The following is a 24,499-nucleotide window of genomic DNA, read 5'->3' as shown; positions in this document are numbered from 1 at the left end:
CTCCAAAATAATGTCCTTAATTTACATTGTTTTATAACTTTAAAGAGTCATCTCATAATTATAATATCAATTACATTATACCAAGGCCAAAGAAGGAATTGTTTAAAAAAAGTTTTCAATATACTGGTCCACTGGTATGGAACAACATTCCCAGTGACATAAGGCAGGCTCCTAGCATTTCATCTTTTCACAATCAATGTCTTAAATGGATGAAATCTTTAGAAAATTGAACAGTTCTAGTACAAAAAATACTGCCTGCTTTTCTGTAATTTTACATCATTTTCATAGCTGAATTTTTCAATGCAGGATTATATTTTATGTTTTATATATGTTTATGTTTTCACCGATGCCTGTGAATGTGTTCCAGGCTTGATACTTTGAATTTTAAAATTACTTAATTATTTAGTGTCAAGCCAGACTCTTCACATCATGTTGTATATATTGTACATAACAGACAGAAGGCCTCAAGGTAGATTAGTTCTGTAACTAATTGAGTTACCTTCTCTAAATAAAGTCTTTATTATTATTATTATTATTATTATTATTGTTATTATTATTATTATAATATCATCATTATCAATAAAAACAAACTAGTCATATACTCAAAGATTTTTATTTTATTTTAAGGAAGACGGATATACACTATGCTCAGGACTAATTTTCTTTTTGTTATTTTGGGGGACTGCCACAATAATGGCATTCTGCTTCTTGTAGGGATCTTTACATGAACTAAATCTAAAACAATGACGTCTATACACAGCACTGAAAATATGGTTTGAAAACAGGATATGTATTACAGTGAAGTACAAACTTACTCAAGTTATACATGTACCATAATGTAAAATAAAAGTTTATCCCTTTGCCAAGTTGTGAAAAAATAGATAAACAAAAAATAAAAATAACAGATGGCAAATCAGCACATCTTAAACTATTTCCTACCATCTGCCTATGAAAAAAATGTTAATATATGAGAACCAAGTCTAGAATAAAAAACGAAATAAAACTGGGGGGGGGGGGCGGAAATGACCATTAACAAAATTACCACTGACAGTAACACATCCAAAACCGTATAAAAATTCTGTAACAAGTTTTTCAGTCCAAAATAAGACTGTTTTATCACTGAAGTGAAGCAAATGAGTGATGTGTTCTGAATTTGATTATGATGAAAGCTACTGATGACAAAGAACCTGCATTTAAAGAAACAAAAGTTCATCCATGGAATTGATGCTCTTCCAGCCTAAAAAATTTCCAGGAACCCAAAAGAAGGCTGTTTTTTCTGTCCTTATAATCTTGTTCCAAGAAATGAAACAAACTCTGGTATTCTTAAGACATTCCAATGTATCAAATTTGGTAACAAAAATATTTTCTTAAGTTTACTTGTTCTCATGATAAGTGCACTACAGAAATCTTTGTCACTGTCTTTGACCTTAATGGATATCATGGATAGAAATCACTGAACTTGTCTCGGACAATGTCAAGATATGACCACATGCTATGTTTGGTTGAATCTATATTTAATATTTGGGAAAAAACAAAGTTATTTCAGTGGTATCATTAATGTATTTGTTGAATACATCCATAAACTGGGTTTCATTAAAATTCATTAATACTTGTTTGTCTTATGCTCACAACCCAGTACAGCTAAAAACAGGAGTCAAAACCTTTGACCTTAAAATGTTCATCAAAATGAAGACTTTCAACTTGTTCATTGGAATTCAACTAAATACAAAGTTTGATCAATACTCACTTGTATAGTTACAAGTCACTGTGTTCACAGGCTCAAAGATGGACAAAAAATGCAAGCATGTCTAGCTTTCAAAACTCCACAAAAGTGGGGGTATATTAGTTGTTAGATCTGCTAAAGTTTCATTCAGAACGAATTCAATATTACAGTATATCAATCATATAAAAGGTGATACAAAAATGTTCAAGATGACCACCAGTGTCATGATGGATATCAGATTTGTACCATTTTCATTCTGATCAGCAACACATTACTTTATCTTGGGCAACCATTTTGGAGGTTAATTCAGCATCATTTTAATAAAGGAGTAGCTAAATACTGCATTAAAGATGGGGTTACATGTTGCTATGGCCATTCTATTAATGGTAGCTGCTGGAAGATTTGTCTAATTTGGAAAGGTCACATTGGCATCTTTTTCATTTAGGACCAACTACAAAACCACATGTTAATACTTCCATCCCTTTAAAAGAAGTAGTGATAACAAGATTTTCAAGATGACCATTATTCTTCAGGACCATTTTTAGATGGAACCATCTTGATATCAAAAGACATTTCTCAGCAAAACCTTTCATGTCTATTAAACCATCTGCTCTGAAGTAGCTACAACATGGTTTTAAATAATGCTACCATAACTGCCATGCTGTACATCTTATTGGCACCATTATCATTTAGAACCAACAATGCATTAGAATGCTTTGAGTGAAAACCTTGTGTTACTACAACTATCAATCTGGAGAAGTATTGATAATAATATTTAAAAGATGGCCATGACAATGTACAATTTTCCTTCATGGTAAACTAGACTTAAGTTTATAGAAAGTCTTACTGGAGGACTGAGTGGCAATATTTTCATACATGGCCAGCTAGACATCATAAATTTTTTTACTGGATGACTGAATGGCAATATTTTCATATATGACTAGCTAGACATCATAAAAAATCTTACTGGATGACTGAGTGGCAATATTTTCATATATGACTAGCTAGACATCAAGCCAAATCTTACTGGATGACTGAATGGCAATATTTTCATATATGGCTAGCTAGACATCATAAAAAAATCTTACTGGGTGACTGAGTGGCAATATTTTCATATATGACTAGCTAGACATCAAGCCAAATCTTACTGGATGACTGAGTGGCAATATTTTCATATATGACTAGCTAGACATCAAACCAAATCTTACTGGATGACTGAGTGGCAATATTTTCATATATGACCAGCTAGACATCATAAGAAGACTTGTAATGAAAACCTAATGATCAGCCATTCTTAAGTAGTGGCTTGAACAAGATTTTCAAGATGGAAACCATACTGGATGTCAGATTGACATCATTTTTTATGTAGGACCAACAAGACATAAGCAGTCTCACTGGATGCCTGATGGGCAACATATTTGTATCAAGATCAACCAGACAGTATATTAAGTTATACTGTGAAAAGCTTGTGTAACCACCAATACCAAGAGGAGTAGCTTTAATAAGATTTTCAAAATGGTGGATTTATTGGATGTCTCATGGGCACCATTTTAATTTTGGACCAACCAGACATCATAGGATGCCTTGTAGTGAAAATCCCATGTGAGTACAACCATTCACTCATGAAGGGTAGCAATAACAAGATGGCCACCATGCTGGCCACAATGAATGCGAGATCTGTACAGCTTTCAATTAGAACCAAGTAGACACTGTAAGAAATCTTTTGGTGGAAACCCCATGCCATTCATTAGAAGGGGCAGTTATAACAATATTTTCAAGATAGTCACTGTGGTGATCATATCATTTAAATTCAACTTCATGATACAACCATTCATTCAAAAGAAGTACCAATAAAAAGATTTTCAAGATGGCCACTGTGGCACAATGGATGTCAGAGCAAAATCATTTTATTCTAGGACCAACTTGACCTTGCTATGAATGTGTGTTCAGTTTCACAGCAATCTTCTGTGTAGTTCTTGCAGATAACACACTTGTGTTAATGGACAGACAGTGGACAACAGGCCACTGAATAAGGTCATCTAGTTCAGCTAAAATAATGGGGGGGGGTAGTAAAATTTAAGTACAGTTACACTGAATTAATTTGCATATTTTAAAATAAAATGGACATTCTCAGATTACTTTGCAGAAAATTCTTTTTTCAACTTGGCATGATCTGTTCTCTGACTGAAACAAAATAATGAAATCTTGTATTTATAAACACAGACTGCATTGTATGTATTTTAAAGAATAAACTGTAAAACTGCATGTACAGAATTAACTTGTGGTACACATGATCCACATGTGTATCCTCAATACCCTATAACATCAAATACATGTATGTATAGATGGCAATACTTAATACACAAAAATACAAATATAGCAATACTTAATATACAAATATTCCAAAATAAGTACAAATGTAATGAAAAGATGAGGGACATAACATAATATTGTATACAGTTTGAACTGATCAATGAAAATATTCATCAGGTTTTACTATAACAATAATGAGAAAATTGTAACCTGTATAAAAAAATGTTAATTTATGCATTAATGTGTTTTGAAGTACAAATGTAATTTGCTTTTTTGTGTAAATTTTATGAAATTATTATCCAACTGGAGTATGAAAAGGCTAAAGGCTAAGAAGTGGCTGGGACTGGATTTGTGTGTGTGTGAGTGTATGTATATATATATATATATATATATATATATATATATATATATATATATATATATATTATTTTTTTACTACATTATTGTTTGAGAAACCTGTCTAACATGGCAATAGTTTGTTATTCCTCAGCCAAATCATCTGTATAAAATATATTCACAGGAGTGAAAAAAATCCATACTCCTGGACCAATGTATATTTACATGTATGAATAATGATTAAAAAATGGCACAAATTTCACAACAGCAAAGGGTCATTCAATATAAAATTGCCAATGTTTTTATACAGGGAAGAATACAGATAAAATCCAAGATAATTCAATATAGTCCAAATACAAAAAATTATAGAAAACTAACATACATATAGCTAGTTATTTAAAGATTACTACCATGACTGTTGAACGCCTATTATGAAAGTGTTTTCAAGGACAAAATGTCAATATTCCACAAACAAATCTCCATCAATGAAAAAAAAGACAAGTTGATATTGCAAAGTTTTATCCTAAAACAAGCTGCTGGGTTTGATGAAAATTAAATTTGATTTAAATTCAAGATATATCTCTCAGCAGTACCATACATATTTGATTACAAGTCCAACCACAAACAACACAGACCATAATCCACCAGTAGGGTCTATGTTGTTTGTTCTATTGATTACAAACTGCACAGACCCAGATCTGCAACTGAATAATCAGTCTGTGCAGTTTGAAGCTGGATTTGTAAGCTAGGTTTATGTGTAAAAGGCATATTAAATATCCATTTGGCTGTTATGTACACCTTGCATTATATACACCCTGAAAATAATCATCTGGTAATATCTAATATCACAGCAAATTATCCAGAGGAATATCCAGTTTTCATAATACATTATTCAATTACTCATTACATCCTAGTCCAAGACAGCAAATTTTGAACAGCGCTGTACCATTTTTCTGAAAATCAGTTGAGAAGTTACAATGTCTTTTTAACTTGCTTTGAAATTGCTACAACAGGTGGAACAATGCTGTATCAGGCAATCAGAGAGTCTGACTGTCAGGGTATGCCTGTTTTAAGTGCAAGTAGTCATAAGAAATTTATGTGCAAAACAATGTTCTACATCAATGGTTTAGCCATTGCAATAACTGACTTTTTATGGCTTAAAGTTCAAAGTCATCAAAATGTAGACCAACAAAACCTGCCAACATATAAGAATGAAGGGATGTTAATTTTCAAGGCACAACAATAAAAATGAATTGTATTATCACATCAGTAACACACACACATATATATAAATGCCCCACATAATAATTATGAACACTACAACAATAATGTGACCTGAGTATGCATTAAAAAATAAATTGGAGTGATGATGCTCTTCGCTGTACCCTTTACTTCCATGCATCTACTCTTCTGTCCATTATCCACCCATAGAAATGTATTCAAGACAAATTTTTATTTTTAAAAAGAAAGTATAATTTACCTAGCAAGTATTAAACAAGGCCAGGGTCTGTATGTCAAACCCATGATCAAAGCACTGGCTAAAACTCTGACCATGACCAGTCGTCAACAATGGAAGAATGAGCATGGTACAAAATGAGTTGTCTTAGATTCATAAATAATTATCCCAAGTAAGACCCAGTTCCATCAATTGGTTTATAAAACATTAAGAAGGTAAAAATTTAAACCAAAACCATAACACAAAGTTTCATTTCTATAACCTTGATTCTTGGTCAAAATTTATTTTAGCTTTGTAATGATTTATCCTAAGAATAAAACAGATCCATCAAGGGGTTGAGGAAATATAAATGAAAAAAACTTAATCAAAACCTTAATGCAAATCTTCTATGAGTGTGACTTTGACTCAAGGTCATCGAAGTGAGAAAGCATGATGTAAAATTAACTGTCTTCACTTCAAAATGATTCCAAGTATTATGAGACTACCAATGAAATATTACCAAATGAAAAACTTTAACCAAACCGTTAGCACACGTTTCTTTTCTGACTGGGACCTGAGCCCAAGGTAAATTGGGTAAGGAAGCATGTCATTATCTTAACTTCATAATGATCAATTCCAAGTATGATGAGAATTTATCATGGGCTTTGTCAAATATATGCAGATGAAAAACTTGAACTAAAACTTAACAAGCTATTGATGACAATACCATCACTGTTGTCTAAAATGTAACTCCTGTATCACTTCCCATTTATGTGGGTTCAACAAAACTTTTAAATTTCACTTCATTTTCAATTCATACTGAAGGAGAAAGCAATATGATAAATATTTTTTTAACTTAGGATAAATGGACTGAAGGGAAGTAACTCCAAAAGTCTAGAGCAAGGAAAACTTGACCATAAAAAATAAAACAAAACATTAACAAAAAGAACAAATAGTATTAAACCAATCACACAAAATAAGGTAAGGCGAAGAAATAATAAAAGTAAAATATCTGTATACAAAAGTAGCACTTTGAATTAAATGCTCAATTTATATGCATACATCTATATATTTCATCAATGTTTATTATTAGCTATTTATTAAATTGCTACAACAAAAAAATCGCATACTAGTAGTCGAACTCACACACCATTAGTCAAACAAAAAGTCTTTATTTTGCATGCACAACATAAGACTGTTTCAGTCCCCTTATGAACTTTTCAGAAAAGAGGGACAAAAGGTGACCTGGAGCAAATTTAAGATTGCTCTAAATGTATGCCTCTGACTTCTTGTATTGCTGGCAAGGTAAACATCTTTACTTTCACTCAGTGTGTTTCAAATGGTCTGTGAATACTCTTCATTTATCAGGAAGGAGTCTTTAAACATACAGAAAGCATTTACTTTATTCATTCCTTTAAGATCCCCCCCCCCATTGCTTTTGTTTTATTCACTTAATATTGGGCAATAAAATATAGCCAATTACACATTCTAAATTCTTCATTGCAGCACCACATTCAATCCACAATCACATACTGAAAGCAGTCACTCTCCAGGCATAACTGAAAGTCAAATGCAATTAAAAAATCCTGTTCAAACTATGGCACAAGTATGAACACACGATGTGACATATTCCTGATTGGAATAAATGTGCACAATTAGTTCTAACTAAGAGAGATTTCCCCTGTAATGCTTTGTAAATGAATGCTAGTTTAGATCTGGTACAAGGTCAGAGGTTTCTTTTTAGCTGACCCCAATGGAGAGATATTTTTTTGTCTACCTACAATGCTGAAGGTCATTTTCCAGAGCACATGTTCAATAACTGAAGAAATGCTGTAGTGACCTATTAAGTTATGGTCCATTCTTCCTATAACTATCTTTAGAAAAAGATGAATCACAAACTGCTGGATCAGATGTCACTTTATTTGTTACCATTTCATGATGCAGATGGTCAAAGGTCATTTGTCTATAAAAAAGCTGCATGGCTGCCAAAAAATCTTTGCAATGAGCTCTTTATGTCAAAGTTCACAGCACTGGTAGATTTTATGTTGATTGTAGATTTTACGTTGATTATAGCCATGATAGTCCTAACTGCAAATCACTTTTTGGTTGATCTTCTTTTAATAAATGGATGCTGATGCAGTTCTGTAGCTGTGGGTCTCAAACTCTGATTCCTGAAGTGGAAATAAAGTGGATACATTTAAAATAGAACTGTTGTACTTAAGTACACCTCTCCCTCGATAACTCACGCACAACGGGGTCCACAAACATAGACCACACTATAAGTGAGGGACCTCCAAAACTTGAGAAAAAAAATCACTTTGACAGTTTAAGAATTCTCTGAAACTTGCTTGTCCACAATGGTCCGAATCTGTGAAATCAAACTCTTTATGTTATGAAGTATTCATTTCGCTTGGCTGCCTTGTTATCTTTGATCACAGTTATGAAAGAGTTGGTTAATTTAAGGCAGTTTATGTTACATAAACAATAACATTTAGAAGTGTTCAATTGATCAAATGAAGTTGAGTTCACCCGACATACGACTGGGGCCGCTAGATTTTAAGTTTGTAGGATTTTTGTGCCTTTTAACTTTTCTTTATTCCACCTCCTTTATTTGACATAATTAATGTGACAATACAAAGGAGGCCAGCTTTTAATTCACTGCAACAATACAATAAATACTTCCGCAAGTCAGTTATCAAAACACGGTCGGCACTTAATTAGGTTCTCTGAGAAACGCTCGCAGACATAGCTGTTATGGTAGATTGATGCATTTTACATTTAATTACAAGAGGACACATTGCATTTATGACGATTACACTTAAAAGAAACTAAAAGATAGAACCAGAACACAAATTTCAATTGATAAAAAAATTATTTAATTTTTATTTATTTATTAAAGTATGCCTTGACTCAGCGTGACATTTTTATTAATCAGAATTTCCTTAGATATCGTTAATTGCGGTGTATTAGGAATGTCATTTGGAATAAAAATGTAAAAAAATCGTATGACCTATTTTAAAATTTGATATTTCATAGTGTTGATTAAAATTTCCAGGTCCTATCTACCGTTTTTGACGATAAAACAAGCGATACATCAAACTTTCCATTACCAATTTTGATCACGATTTTCTTCAAGTTCAACAAATACGGATCAATTTTTGGGGTATTTTCTGGTTTAAAAAATGGGATCCACGCCTGACCCCACGTTATAAGCAAGTTCATGAATTATCAGGGGGCAAGTTATCGAGGGAGTGGTGTAATCTGAAAAATAAGGGTAAATAACAAAATCAGGCCATCTGCAACATATTCCCTAGCAAAAACGTTTTTAGCATATTTAATAATACTGGAAAATATCAAAGATGATACAGCCATTAAATTATTAAAGGTGCATAGAATAAGGAAGGAAGATTTTATTCAATGGTGGAGCAACAGTATATTTTGGCTTATTTTGTTTTATATTACACTGTGTCCTGTTTGTTTCTTTTCCAATACTCAAATTCAAAAATCTACCCAATTAAATTCACACAACTAATACTTTAACATCTCTGTTAAATTGCTGCATTACTAATTAAACAGTAGGTCAAAACAACCTACTTAGGATCGAAGGTAAGTAATACCATGTAAGATAAGTTTCTTCACTGTGACCTATTTATAAAACTCATTAAAATCTGCGTGATCTTCGACAAAGTTTGTGCAGGGGTCAGACAAATTTCTAGTGGGTCATTTTCAGATCTTTTACATCTGGAGCACAATTTTATTGGACCTGGACACTCTAGTGGCTAAACCACTTTGCCACTCTGCAGTTCTTGGTTACCTATGACCAGCAATTTTCTCCAGATTTCTTGGTTCTGCAGTCTTGGGCACCACCTAAATTCATTTCCCAAGAAAAGATTGAGTTTTTAGAGGGGGAAATTAGGATAATCTTGGACATCACACAAGAATGGACATTTCTTGTGAAATCATGCAAGAAACCATTGTTTACAATTTCCTGTAACCCGTGAGTGACAATGCAGCTAACGACCATAAACCTCAATCATTTTCTTAAGTCCCTATGTCTAGTTAAAGAAGTTCCAGATAGCTCATAGTGATTTGCTAACAGACCGTCTCCCTTCTCAAGTTTTGTCTAACTTCTGCCTTTCAAAGATATATTTTCATAACATATGATTAATTAAACTTTCAGCTCTTGAAGATCTGGCAAAGAAAGAGGGCTAATTAAGATGTTTCATTAATATTATTATCATATCTGCATACATGATTATTTAAAGCTGGGCAAACAAAATTACCTGACAGGTTTTTGTAGATATATAAATTAAACTGGTTGCACCCAAAGTATCTAATATATATCTGAGGAAATTATGCTTGCTTAATTCATAAGATGAAGTATGCAAATTATGCATCAGAGTTAGATGGATGCTTCTATTCAATCTCAAGAGCATCTAGTAAGAAAGACCAACATGAAAAGTCAAGTCAAACTGCAAACAATCATCCTGATCTGCCATAGCATAATGCACCTGCAGATCAAGGTCTATGATGTTTGCTCCACTAACTACACCTAACAAACTGCACAGACCCAGATCTGCCATAACATAATGTGCCAGCTGACCTGGGTCTGTGCAGTTTGCAGATGGACTCATCTTAAAAGTGAATATATACATATATTTTGTACGATATATGCTGTATAAACAATTACCTTGTAAGGCAGGTATTGACAAAATCCCTGGCCTCATGAGAAAACCTTTCTGGCAACTGAGGTATGGGCTTGTCAGATCCAATGGCAAAGATGGCTGCCATAGGGTTCATATCAGCCCTGGAAAGTAAAACAAACATGATATTATTACTGTGAGAGCTAAATTTTCTTTTGAACGATGATCTCATGTCACAAGATATATGATATAGTTACATATCATAATGACTGTGTCATTATTACTTTTTAAAATAAATGAAATTGCAACTTTTTCAATTAAATTATGTAACAAAAGAATTACAGGCCTTCGTTTCCAATAATATTAAGTTTAACAAGCTAGTCGACCCATCAAACTGATCCACTACACATTAAGACAATGTATACTGGTTTGTAAAACTTTATATTCACCTAAGAAAAGGTTGATAACTGTATAATAACATTACAAGGAAACCTGTTAATCATGAGGTTTGTTAAAAACGTTTTTGGGACACAGGCAAAGTATTAATTTAAGTCCAAATGATCATAAAATCCATTATTTTTCCACATTTGACAAAATTAAATTTTGATGAACAAATGTAAATGGTACCTTGGTGTTAGTTACAAGCAGGTTCCACTGTATTTGCAAATCAACAAAGAAAAAAAAAAACCTGATCAATTAATAACTTCACGAAGTAAAACAATGAAGTAATAATTTACATATTATGTACTACAATTTTGGATTCTGTCTTACTGAATATTTTCAAGCTGCACACTGTCAAATCAGCTCATTTTCTAAGTAGGTACAGCTCTCTTTCATTATAACAAAGTAGATGGTGTCCATAACCACCAGATATTGTAAAGATACTCAATTTGAAAATCTAGAAATAATTCCATAAATATTTGAAATTAAGCTGACTATGAAAAGTAAGCCTTCGTATAAAAACAAGTGGTTTTAATCTGAACATTTTTCAAAACTAAGACAGAAAAAAAATTCAGAGTGCAAAGTAATTTTCTTTAAATGGTTTAGGAACACACTGGAAGAGACAGAACCAATTTTGAGTGACTAAGAGGTAGAGAGCTTATTATGTGTCAGTTGAGAAAAAGAGACATGTATTTTTAACTTGTACACAATTTAATTAGTGATCTTTATAATGCTGAAAGTATCAATTCCTAAAAATTGTTTACTGGTATTCAAAAGATTGTCTAGAGAGTCTGTTTGATTTGTTTGGTTCATCTGTCACCACAAATATAGTTTTTCTCAATAAATATAAGTGAATCTATTTGTAAATGTATATCAGGTAGCCAATCTCAGTGAAATAAACCCAAACTTAAAATCAAATTTTACTAAAAAATTGTCTTATTTTTTTTCTTCCTCTATGTTTATCATTAAAAATAACGGTTCTAAGAATATGGTGTCTCACCTGTAATAAAAATTATTGTGAAAACATTTCTACTCGTGCAGGTGAGACAGGGAAACTATATGCAGGTGAAATGGGCGAACCCCAACATATCAGATGATAAACTTAAGGCATGTAGTAATACAGCAATGGATGTCGAGGAAACAAAATTTTAATAACTTGCAAAAAATTAATTACAGAATCTTAACATCGTTGATGTTGCCGCTGAAAAAAAGTGATACATACATCTCACAACTGTTATGTAAATTTAATTTATATTGTGTACTTGACCTTTGTCTGTGACTGAGGTTAGAGTTTTTGCCTACCTAATTTTTGTCATGATTCTAAGAAGTAAACAAGATGTTTACTTGAATTTAAGTTCAAGATCTGACCATGTTTATGATTTAGTGAATTTTTCCATTAGAGATGGACAGTTTACAGAACATTCTGTTGCATCATAGGTCAGGTGACAGTTTGTATATAAACAGGTTTTGTAAATAAAGTCTTCATTCCTGTTTTATATCAGTGAGAATCTATGATCAGAGTTAGAAGGTTGTGTTCAGCTATAATTAAAGAAGATTTATTTAAATTATTCATTGAAATTAAAAAGTGCTCATTTACAGTTTTGACTGAAACACTACTTTGGGACTATTGATGACTCATTCAAAGACATTCTGGATTATATCATTCAAGACTTTTGGAATTCATTTGGAGCATTCTTTGGACTTGTGAGAGGAAATTTAGGAACATTTGAGATACAATACTAAAGTACCTCTCAAATTTTACTTTGTAACTTTGTGACTTTGTAACTTTGTAACTTTGTGAAAAAAAGTTGTTGAATTTTACTTAAATTGTTGGTTTCACTTCCTTTCTGTTACATTTTTTAAGACCATAGAGTTGCAACACTATTTACAATGAAGACGAATATGAAGCCTAATATTGCTACGTACCATGGAGGCTTCCTTGTTGCCATCTCAAACACTGTACATCCGATGCTCCTAAAATATACATACATAAAAATTATGACACATACAGACTAAGCAAACCTGCAGGCCAAAAACAAGCCCAATACAAAGACTGACTCCTAATAAATCAATATTTCATGGAATATTAGAAATTAGTCTATATGATATGGATAAAGTTCAACATCAAACAGAGTCTATAAGCACCATCAAATTTTGTCATAAAATAGTGAAATAAAATTTAAGCTAGGTATTTTTAAGGTAAAGTATCAAAAAAGTAATTAGCTTTTTAATTTATGAAATCCTTCCAAAAACTGACTGCAAACAAAATTCATGATGGACATGACATTATGTTATGGATAAACATGGACAACATTATATTCATGATTGATTTGACAAGACAAGAAATATGGATGAATATGGGCAACTATATTCATGACCGATCTGACAAGACAAGACAATATGGATGAACATGGGCAACATTATATTCATGATTTATTTGACAAGACAAGAAATATGGATGAATATGGGCAACACTACAGTCATGACTGATTTGACAAGACAAGACATTATGGATGAATATGGGCAACACTACAGTCATGACTGATTTGACAAGACATTATGGATGAACATGGACAACATTATATTCATGATTGATTTGACAAGACAAGACATTATGGATGAATATGGGCAACACTATATTCATGACCGATTTGACAAGACAAGACATTATGGATGAATATGGGCAACACTACAGTCATGACTGATTTGACAAGACAAGACATTATAGATGAACACAGGCAACACTATAGTTATGACTGATTTGACAAGACAAGACATTATAGATGAACATGGGCAACACTATAATCATGATGGATTTGACAAGACAAGACATTATGAATGAACATGGGCAACATTATATTCATGATGGATTTGACAAGACAAGGCATCATGGATGAACATAGGCAACATAATATTCATGATGGATTTGACAAGACAAGGCATCATGGATGAATATGGGCAACAATATATTCATGATGGATTTGACAAGACATTATGGATGAACATAGGCAACATAATATTCACGATGGATTTGACAAGACAAGGCATCATGGATGAACATGGGCAACATTATATTCATGATGGATTTGACAAGACAAGACATTATGAATGAACATGGGCAACATTATATTCATAACGGATTTGACAAGACAAGACATTATGGATAAACATAGGCAACACTGTAGTCATGACTGATTCGACAAGACAAGACAGTATGGATGAACACTGGCAATAATATATTCATGATGGATTTCACAAGACATTATGGATGAACATGGGTAACATTATGTTCATGATGGAAAGAGTAGATATAACACAGTTTTCAAAATAGCTGCAGTGGTTGGCATACTGGACATCAGATTGACACCAATATCATCTAGGGCAAACTAAACAATACAAAAAGTCTTTTAGTGAAACTCACATGTTGATATGACCATCCATGTGGGAGGAGTATAATAACACAATTTTAAAGATGGCTGCTGTGGTGGCCATATTGTATGTCAGATTGGCACCCTTTTCATTTAAGACCAACTGGAAATCGTAATAAGATTTTTTAGTGAAAATCCCATTCTGATATGATCTATTCAGGAGGAATAGCAATAACAAGTTTTTCAAGATGGCCACCGTGGCTGCCATACTGGACATCAGACCAGTGCAATTTTCATTTAGGACCAACAAGACATCATAAGAAGTCTTTTAGTGAAAACTCCAAATCGACATGACCATCCATACAGGAGAAGTAGCAATTTACAAAATGGCTGCTGTGGCAACAATACTGAATGTCAGCACCATTTTCATTTAGAAATAAGATCATGAATGTATCTGTTAAGTTTCAAGGCAATTCTCCAAGTAGTTTAGGAAAAGCAGTGATAACAAACTTGTGCTAATATGGATTGACTACACATAATGGACAACAGACCACCACATAAGCTGTTCTATCACCAGTAAGGCTAAAAATAAACAAAATGTCCACACAAAAAAGTAAAGGAATAAGTGGCAAAAGAGGGTTTCTGAAATGACCCAAATGAAGAAAAACAGAATAGCACTGTGGCCTACAACAGTCAAAAAATATTCTTATATTTTATATTTACTGAGAACTATTGTGATAAATTCATCTTTATTAACAGCAAATAATTAAGATAACAGAAAGAAAAAATTCCTTTCTTTATCATAACTAAAGTAATCCATCGAATATTTTATCCAAAAAGAAAAAAATACCATATATCTGATTTCTTGCCATGTCCACTCTCGTTGACAACTTCAGGGGCCATCCAATATGGAGTACCCTTCATGGACTTGAGAATCTGGGACTGACCCATACTTAAGTTGATGCACAGTCTCTTGGCACAGCCAAAGTCTATCAGCTTGATTATCCCATTAGGCATCAACATAACATTACCTCCCTTGATATCCCTGCAAAGGGCGACAAAGATGGATAAAAGTATTTCATAACCATTCAAGACGGAAATTAGCAAAACATTCTAACACTGTTGTGTACATGTAAGAGGAAAGAAAATATATATTACTAAATACCATTATCATACTGCCATCCTTGATATCCCTTCATGGTGGACATTAGTATATTCTTACTAAGATGGTATCATCTTTATATAACCTACTTAATGTTTCCATAAAAAATGAAAATCTAAACTATACAAATATCACATTACCTATTATGATGTACCTGTAACAAAGCACAATGGACTATTTCCAAAAACTGGCTAAGAATTATGTATTGGTTAACATACTCTAAATGACAACATGCAAGTAATTCAACTAAACCACATCAAGTTATCAAGCCTGAGTGACATAAAGCCTCATTTTGGGACAATATATAATTATAATTTTCAAATTAAAAAGATCATCCACTGAAACTTAAGCTGGTATTTCAATTCCTATTAAATAGAGCTTTATTATAATCCCATTCATTATAACATGACTCTTGGTAAAACAAGGTCAAGTCACAGACCCCACTACAAATGTATAATAATAAAAAAATTCCAATATTTATTTGCTCGGAAATTTGTACAATTTTTTATTAAAGCTTTGCATTACCAAAACTTGATGTTCCAAATATTGCCTTTTCTATAATTAGTCACTATATTCGATGAGTGTCAAATACTTTATTTCTTCCTAGCTAAAAGAAAAACTCCCAATAGCATGAATCAAAGGTGACAAATCAGGATGCTGGCTAATAAAGCTGTGCATCCATAATATGCGAATTTCCAATGATGCGTTAGTTAACCTCCATGTGTTGTGGAGCAAGCCAATTGGCAATAAACAAAATGCATATTAGATAAGCATGTGTATAACTTGTTTAACCATCTATAAAAACTAGCTGTTAAAGGTTTCCAATACAACCTACATTATTCAGTCACCAGAGAGAAAATGATCTTTGCATGATGTACCCAGAAATTAAATGTCCATCAGCCATTTTGGGTCCAAAATCCAGTACTTGTTGCTGATACATGAAAAAGGCTACCAGTAACAAGGGCCTGCCAGTACCTGTTGCTGATACATGACAAAAGCTACCAGTAGCAAGGGCCTGCCAGTACATGTGGCTGATACATGACAAAAGCTACCAGTAACATGGGCCTGCCAGTACCTGTTGCTGATACATGACAAAGGCTACCAGTATCAAGGGCCTGCCAGTACCTGTTGCCAATACATGACAAAAGCTACAAGTAACAAGGGCCTGCTAGTATTTGTGGCTGATACACAACAAAGGCTACCAGTAACAAGGGCCTGCCAGTACCTGTTGCTGATACATGACAAAAGCTACCAGTAACAAGGGCCTGCCAGTACATGTGGCTGATACATGACAAAGGCTACCAGTAACAAGGGCCTGCCAGTACATGTGGCTGATACATGACAAAATCTACAAGTAACAAGGGCCTGCCAGTACTTGTGGCTGATACATGACAAAGGCTACCAGTAACAACATACTTCAAGTACTTGTGTCTGATACACAACAAAAACTACCAGTAACAAGGGCCTGGCAGTACTTGTGGCTGATACATGACAAAGGCTACCAGTAACAAGGGCCTGCCAGTACCTGTTGCTGATACATGACAAAAGCTACCAGTAACAAGGGCCTGCCAGTACATGTGGCTGATACATGACAAAGGCTACCAGTAACAAGGGACTGCCAGTACCTGTTGCTGATACATGACAAAGGCTACAAGTAACAAGGGCCTGCCAGTACATGTGGCTGATACATGACAAAATCTACAAGTAACAAAGGCCTGCCAGTACTTGTGGCTGATACATGACAAAGGCTACCAGTAACAAGGGCCTGCCAGTACCTGTTGCTGATACATGACAAAAGCTACCAGTAACAAGGGCCTGCCAGTACTTGTGGCCGATACACGACAAAGGCTACCAGTAATGAGGACCTGCTTGTACTTGTGTCTGATACACAAGAAAGGCTACCAGTAACAAGGGCCTGCCAGTACTTGTGGCTGATGCATGACAAAGGCTACCAGTAACAAGGGCCTGCCAGTACTTGTGGCTGACGTGTGACAAAGGCTACCAGTAACAAGGGCCTGCCAGTACTTGTGGCTGATGCATGACAAAGGCTACCAGTAACAAGGGCCTGCCAGTACTTGTGGCTGACGTGTGACAAAGGCTACCAGTAATGAGGACCTGCTTGTACTTGTGTCTGATACACAAGAAAGGCTACCAGTAACAAGGGCCTGCCAGTACTTGTGGCTGATGCATGACAAAGGCTACCAGTAACAAGGGCCTGCCAGTACTTGTGGCTGACGTGTGACAAAGGCTACCAGTAACAAGGGCCTGCCAGTACTTGTGGCTGACGTGTGACAAAGGCTACCAGTAACAAGGGCCTGCCAGTACTTGTGGCTGATGCATGAGAAAGACTACTAGTAACAAGGGCCTGCCAGTACTTGTGGCTGACGTGTGACAAAGGCTACCAGTAACAAGGGCCTGCCAGTACTTGTGGCTGACGTGTGACAAAGGCTACCAGTAACAAGGGCCTGCCAGTACTTGTGGCTGATGCATGAGAAAGACTACTAGTAACAAGGGCCTGCCAGTACTTGTGGCTGACGTGTGACAAAGGCTACCAGTAACAAGGGCCTGCCAGTACTTGTGGCTGACGTGTGACAAAGGCTACCAGTAACAAGGGCCTGCCAGTACTTGTGGCTGACGTGTGACAAAGGCTACCAGTAACAAGGGCCTGCCAGTACTTGTGGCTGACGTGTGACAAAGGCTACCAGTAACAAGGGCCTGCCAGAGTGGTATTATTATACCTCACTACCATACTGATTATTCCTCCATTGCAGCACAGCAAACACAGGTAGTAATGTCAGTTCAGTACAGCATCCTGAGTTCCACATGAATGGAATTTTCTGTTAATGAAATCCTGAGATCACGAGGCCATCATAACTTCAAAAGATGTAAATGTGATTCTTGCATTGCCTAAGTGCAATCATTAAAGTGAAGAAACATATGGAAAAAAGTCTTTTTTGAGTAATATAAATCCTATAGGACTTTTACTGACCTAATGAAGGGCAAGGACTGAGATATTTATGAAAACAAGGTGTCCCAGTTTTGAATTTAGATGTAAATACACCAAACACATAAGAAGAAAAGTTGCATATTGCAGTAATAATTCTATCTTTCACATGATGGCTTTATGCTTAACTTACCATCTATACTTGCTTATAGGTTGAGTCAAACTGCAAACAACATAGATCCTGATCTGCCATCACATAATGTACATGCAGATCAGGGTCTATGTTGTTTGTTCTACTGATTACTCATAACAAAATGTATAGACCCAGATCTGCCAATGGATTATGCAATAGCAAACCTAAGTCTGTAAAGTTTGCAGTCGGACTCATCTTATAAGCAAGCACATATGGTGGATTCAAAACAATTTGCTGAGTTGCAATCTTTGTCCAGACTGGCCTAAATAACTGCTTATCTCATTGAAAGGTTCCTACAACCATTATCTAATAGCATCTTTCTTTTGTACCAGCCAGCTTACTTTTGACCAGTCTAAATGTGCTCCTTGTGGTGAGCTGATTCATGTTTACAAGTGAACACCTTGCTAAAAATGCATATCAAGTTTGCTGAAGAGTGAACAGTATTTCCTTTACAATCAGTAGATCAAAATTAAGGCCCTTAAAGAGTATAAATAATGTATGAACATGCATACAGTCCCTAAACAATGCCCTCATTAAGACCCACAAAGGGTATAAATACTGTATGGACATACATACAGTCCATGAACAAGGCTCTGAAAGGGTTTAAATAATGAATGAACATACATCCAGTCTCTGAATAATACCCTCATTAAGGCCCCCAAAGGGTATAAGTAATGTATAAACATACATACAGTCCCTGAACAATTACCTCATTAAGGCCCCCAAAGGGTATAAATAATGTATGAACATGCATACAGTAGCTGAACAATTACCTCATTAAGGCCTCCAAAGGGTATAAATAATGTAAGAGAATACATACAGTCTCTGAACAATGCCCTCAAAAACGGCCCCCAAAAGTATTTTAATGATGTACAAACATATATACAGTCTCTGATCTAAAATGCATGTCACTGAGTGAAATATAATTTTATACAGTCACTGCATGGATTACAATTAATTTGCAAGTTTGACTTTATCTGAGTGCACTAATGAACCTGTCAGCTTAAGTATGAAATTGTACACTTGTTGCCCTGGTGATGTCAACAAAACTTTACAGATGGGAATTGAACTAACATATTTTATTGACAGACAAATATTTTTAAATTACTGAAATACTGCATTTATGATTAAAAAATATTTTGAAAAGATATCACAAAATGGAGTCAACAGAAAATGAAAAACAATTTGGGAGACCAATCATCAACAGCAAAGAGGGTGATCATGTACTATTATTTCATCTTCTTCATCACAATCTTTGGCAATCCAAGACAATCATTCTAGGACATGAGTGGATTTTTGTAATGATTCCATCAGTGGAAATGTTCCTAAAAGCAATGTCAAATGAAGATCAGAGAGTTTACGATCAGCAGATGCACTGATAGGTTGCAAACTGTTATTTCCCATCATGCATCATGAATTTTATGGCATAAAGAGAGGCATAACAAAAAAGATACTCTACGTTAATTTCCGAATTGGGAATTATCTTCCAAGAGTGACTATCAGGAAGACAACTGTCCAGCTCATGATGCTAGGATGAAAACACCATGGAAAATTGATAAAAATACTGATTCCACAACCTACCCATCACAGGCCACTGACCTCCATATTTCTAATAATGAATCTCAGATAATTAAATACAAGCTTAAATAAAATCTACATAAAATTAAACCTTGGGCTTATCTCATTCAAGTATGTTCTAAAACTGTAAAGATAAAAGAATTGTAAAAAAAAATAGTGAGACCATACACCCTCCTAATAAATGTGAACATGTAGTACAACAAGATGAAAGACAAATAATTAAGACTGGCCACAACAGACCCTGAGCCTAAACATTTTTTAGAATATAAGACAACTGGAAAAAGACTTCCTGATATAAAATCTTGAGGTGATCTTATTCATATTGCATTTGGCATCTGGGTCTCTCTCAGTCCTACACCATATAATCTTGTGACTTCACACCTAAGCAATTACAAGATTTGATAAGATCCAAAAGTTGAATTACCATTGATCAGATGTGTAGGTACCATTTTCTTTAACGTGTTTGTCAGTATATTCTTTAGAAATAATAACATCATTAGTTTTTCTAACTATTTATGACCAAGTACAATAACTTAAGAGAAAACAAACTGACAGTTGTGCAGTGTGTTGTTTCACCTGGTCCACTGCTGCATGGATCTAAAAACTTTCATATAGTCAAGCAAGAAAAGTAAGTTACTGCACCTACTTTTAAGAGTATAATAAATATTAGCCATTAAAAATATGCCTTTAAACTTATGTAATTACAAGCAACAAAATCAGAGATAAGAGGCTGCATGCATGGATTCCCACTTTACAGCAACAACAATAATGCCACATATGTTCTACACCAACAACAATAATGCCACATATAACTCACACGTTCTTTTAACAAGTGACACAATTTATAAAAAATGATGAAAATGTGTTCTGATCTTTACCTGTGGATGACATCATTAACATGAAGGTATTCAACACCATCCAGCATTTGTTTGGTGTATCGCCTGAAGACAGCCTCGTCCAGGGCCCCAAATCGAGCCAGTATGCTGGCAATGGAACCGCCAGGTACAAACTGCATGAAGATGTTCACCACACTCTCACCCTCATCTAGACTGGTACCAAGATATCTGCAAAAGGAGATATATGGAGCTCTAAGAAGCAAATCTTTGTGAAATGTTATCCCCCATCTACCATGGTGAAGTCACATAAGTTCACTATAATAAGATAAGAATTCAAATCTTTATTTCAGACTGCATGGTTGGTCCAGCCATCTAAATTAAAATATGTATGTATTTTAAACATTACAGATCACAAGCGTCCTTAGTACAAATAAACAAACACAAATACAACTACAGAATATGTTAGTCATTGTTGAAATTAAGTAAGACATTTAAAGACATTTGTTCCATCTGCCTATACTGCAGAAATTAGAATGATTATCATAGTTCCATAGAGCTTCCAATATATAATTCTTACTATTAGATATTCTTATCATCAATGAAAGCACGTACTTTCTCATTAATTCTTAAAACCTAACTAAATTATAAATTTAAAAAATTTGGCTTGATGGCAATCAACTATTAACTAATTTTCTTTTCATACACTGACTAAAATTTTTCCACAGAGGTACACCTGTGGCAATAAGATTTGAATAATTTAATTTTGATATTCAAAGAACATTCTCTAAATTATGTAAAAGCATTCTTGTTTGTAAAAATCTGTGACACCATCATAATCATCTGACAGAGTGGATTTTAAAATAAGACCAAATAAAGAATATTTGTTGACATATGCAAGAGCATAGCCATTAATAAGTACAGAAGAAGCAGATGGTATTCTGAAAGATGTTGACTGTAAAACCATGCATATTGATTTGTGTATATTATATATATATCATATCATTCTAAAATGCACAAAGTTCACATATCTTTAATAATTTCCTTAAGCCTGAGATAGAAGGACTTATCAATGACATATCATCAGGAAAACTAAAATTGTCAGGAAATAAATTATTTGGTTTTAAATGTAGCCCCATCTGACAGTGATCCAAACTATAATTTAAAACATCTAAGTAAATATTAAATAACAAAGGCAAAAGAATATCTCCCTGCATCATTCCATTAATTACATGGAAGGAACTGAATACAGCACTTCCCCAAGGTAAATTGTACAACTGTTTGTCATACTAGTTAAATAAAGTATAAACTATGTAGACAGGTATTTGATTGTTGAGCAACATTTTAGAAAGATTTCAGTGCTTGACACTATCAAATGCCTTACTAGCACCTAAAAATCATGCAAACATTGGGCTACCATGTTCTACTTAATAGTTAACAGTTTGCTTAATGGCATAATGGTATATGTTTGTGCCTTGTATTGTTGGAGATGTAGAGTAGGTCAAATGTACCACACTATGTCAGAGAGGTGACTTTTTGCCCTGGAATGCATCCTGTATGTCAATGAGGTAACTAAAAAAGGCAAACGTTTTACCCCAAGATGCAGTGTCACAGAAGTGACTAATAAAGGTAACATTTTTGCCCTGAGATACGTCCTGTATGTCAATGAGGTGATTAATAAAGGCAACCTTTTTGCTCTGGGATGCATCCTGTGTGTCATAGAGGTGATTAATAAAGGCAACCTTTTTGCCCTGAGATGCATCCCGTGTGTCACAGAGGTGACTAATAAAGGCAACCATTTGCCCTGGAATGCATCCTGTGTGTCATAGAGGTGACTAATATAGGCAATCTTTTTGTCCTGGAATGCATCCTGTATGTCATAGAGGTGAATAATAAAGGCAACTGTTTGCCCTGGAATGCATCCTGAGTGTCACAGAGTTGACTAATAAAGGCAATCATTTGCCCTGGGATGCATCCTATGTAGATGTTCTCATTGAAAAGGACTGAGCTGATATGCCATTAAACCCAGTGGTGTCACTAAATCATAGTATCATTTGCATGAAGTCCCCTTCCATAACAGACAATAATTTTTTTTTTATAGACAGTCATTTTGGTGTCACCCCCTTTGATGGTGTCACCAAGTGTGGTCAGCAACCCCGCCACACACCCCTTAGTGACGCCACTGATTAAAACCTATACATACATTCATACCTTCAAGATGCAAAAGTCTGAGAGGAAGAAGCATGGACAGAGAGGAGGTGGCAAGGATTAATAGCTAGTTGGAACAAAGGAAGTGCTAAACTAGTTGAAAAGGCTTGCATGTCCGATCTAAATCACACACTAATACCCCAAGATGACAACCTACCCAACAATATTCTTGTGATTGAGTGTCTTTAGAAGTTCTACCTCCTCTTGCACCTTCTCATATTCCTTCTTTGCTTTCTCTTTGCTGGTTGTGTTCAGCTCAATCTGTTTGACTGCAATCAACTGACCCTCACTAGTCAGCCCACACCATACCTGTATAAGTATGAAGAATACTGTTACTGTTATAATACTGGTGGTGTTAGCTCTATTTGTTTGACTTAAGACACCATGCCTACATGTGTGTGACATTTTTAAAAACATGCATTCATAAACATGACACTAGTACAGGAAAAGAATCGACTACAAAACATGTAAGCTCAAAGAACAACTTCAAAGATAGGGTGTGTGTGTATGTGATATGAATTTTTAACATAGCTTTAACAATTTTATTCATACTGTTATGATCTCTGCGGTGTGGCAGTTTATAGTGATGTCTAACACTGGGGCATCAAGCTGCAGACATGTAACATCATGTCCCATCCAGCCACATTATCCTGACACCAGGCAGGCCAGTCCTAACACTAACCCACAATGCTGAGTGCCAAGCAGCTGCTTGTATCATTTATATAAGTCTTTGATATGACTTGGTCAGGGTTCAAACCCACTACCCCCACATCTGAGGCAGATGCTCTAACCACTTAGGACAAGGAGCAGTTGAAAGATAAGTGAAATTCCTTTGGCAGAATAACTAACATGGGAAGTAGGAGATGCTAACTGTATTTTCTGAATAAATGTACTTTGCAAATTAAAATATGCATTAAATAAAGGATATTTGCAGTTCCTCCCAAACATATTCATCAGCTAAGTCTACTCTGAACTTCCTCTATTTACAATTTCTGCATCTGTTTTTCTGCTACAATGCAATAGATTTACCTGGTCTAACTTTCTTTTGCTCTGTAATAGTAGCTATTTGTGCAGGTACTGGAGACCATACTGAATTCCAAATTATCAAGGATTAAGAAAGAAATACAGCTCTAGCCACAAAAAGATTTTCTATTTTTGGGGTAAATATAAAAGTGTTTGTAAACTAAAGAATGACAGGTTTTCCATATGGCTGCTATGGAAACATCACAACTGCTAAACATCCTCCTTTTAAACAAAGCATATCCTAAAAAACACTCTTACCAAACTTAATCAGAACTGGTTCTGCCATTCTTGACAAGAAG

At 34.6% G+C, this 24,499-nt stretch overlaps 1 protein-coding gene across 1 annotated transcript in view; it reads right to left on the bottom strand.

Annotated features, from left to right (window-relative positions):
* Positions 1-599: 599 nt before the first annotated feature.
* LOC149785686 (uncharacterized) overlaps positions 600-24,499 on the bottom strand; it is a 140,638-nt gene continuing 116,738 nt past the window's right edge. The window contains exons 19-24 of the mRNA XM_089979524.1: positions 23,335-23,486; positions 21,015-21,200; positions 15,110-15,304; positions 12,818-12,865; positions 10,498-10,614; positions 600-7,978 (exon numbers count right to left, since the gene is read on the bottom strand). Coding sequence (XP_089835650.1) covers positions 7,903-7,978; positions 10,498-10,614; positions 12,818-12,865; positions 15,110-15,304; positions 21,015-21,200; positions 23,335-23,486 — 774 coding nt within the window. The 3' untranslated portion in view covers positions 600-7,902. The remainder of the gene's footprint in view (positions 7,979-10,497; positions 10,615-12,817; positions 12,866-15,109; positions 15,305-21,014; positions 21,201-23,334; positions 23,487-24,499) is intronic.

Source organism: Sinohyriopsis cumingii, chromosome 13 (assembly GCF_028554795.1).
Source record: "Sinohyriopsis cumingii isolate HCF-2022 chromosome 13, ASM2855479v2, whole genome shotgun sequence".
NCBI classification, from domain to species: Eukaryota; Metazoa; Mollusca; class Bivalvia; order Unionida; family Unionidae; genus Sinohyriopsis; species Sinohyriopsis cumingii.
The sequence above is the reverse complement of the archived record's forward strand: the minus strand, read 5'-3'. Positions and strand labels throughout refer to the sequence as shown.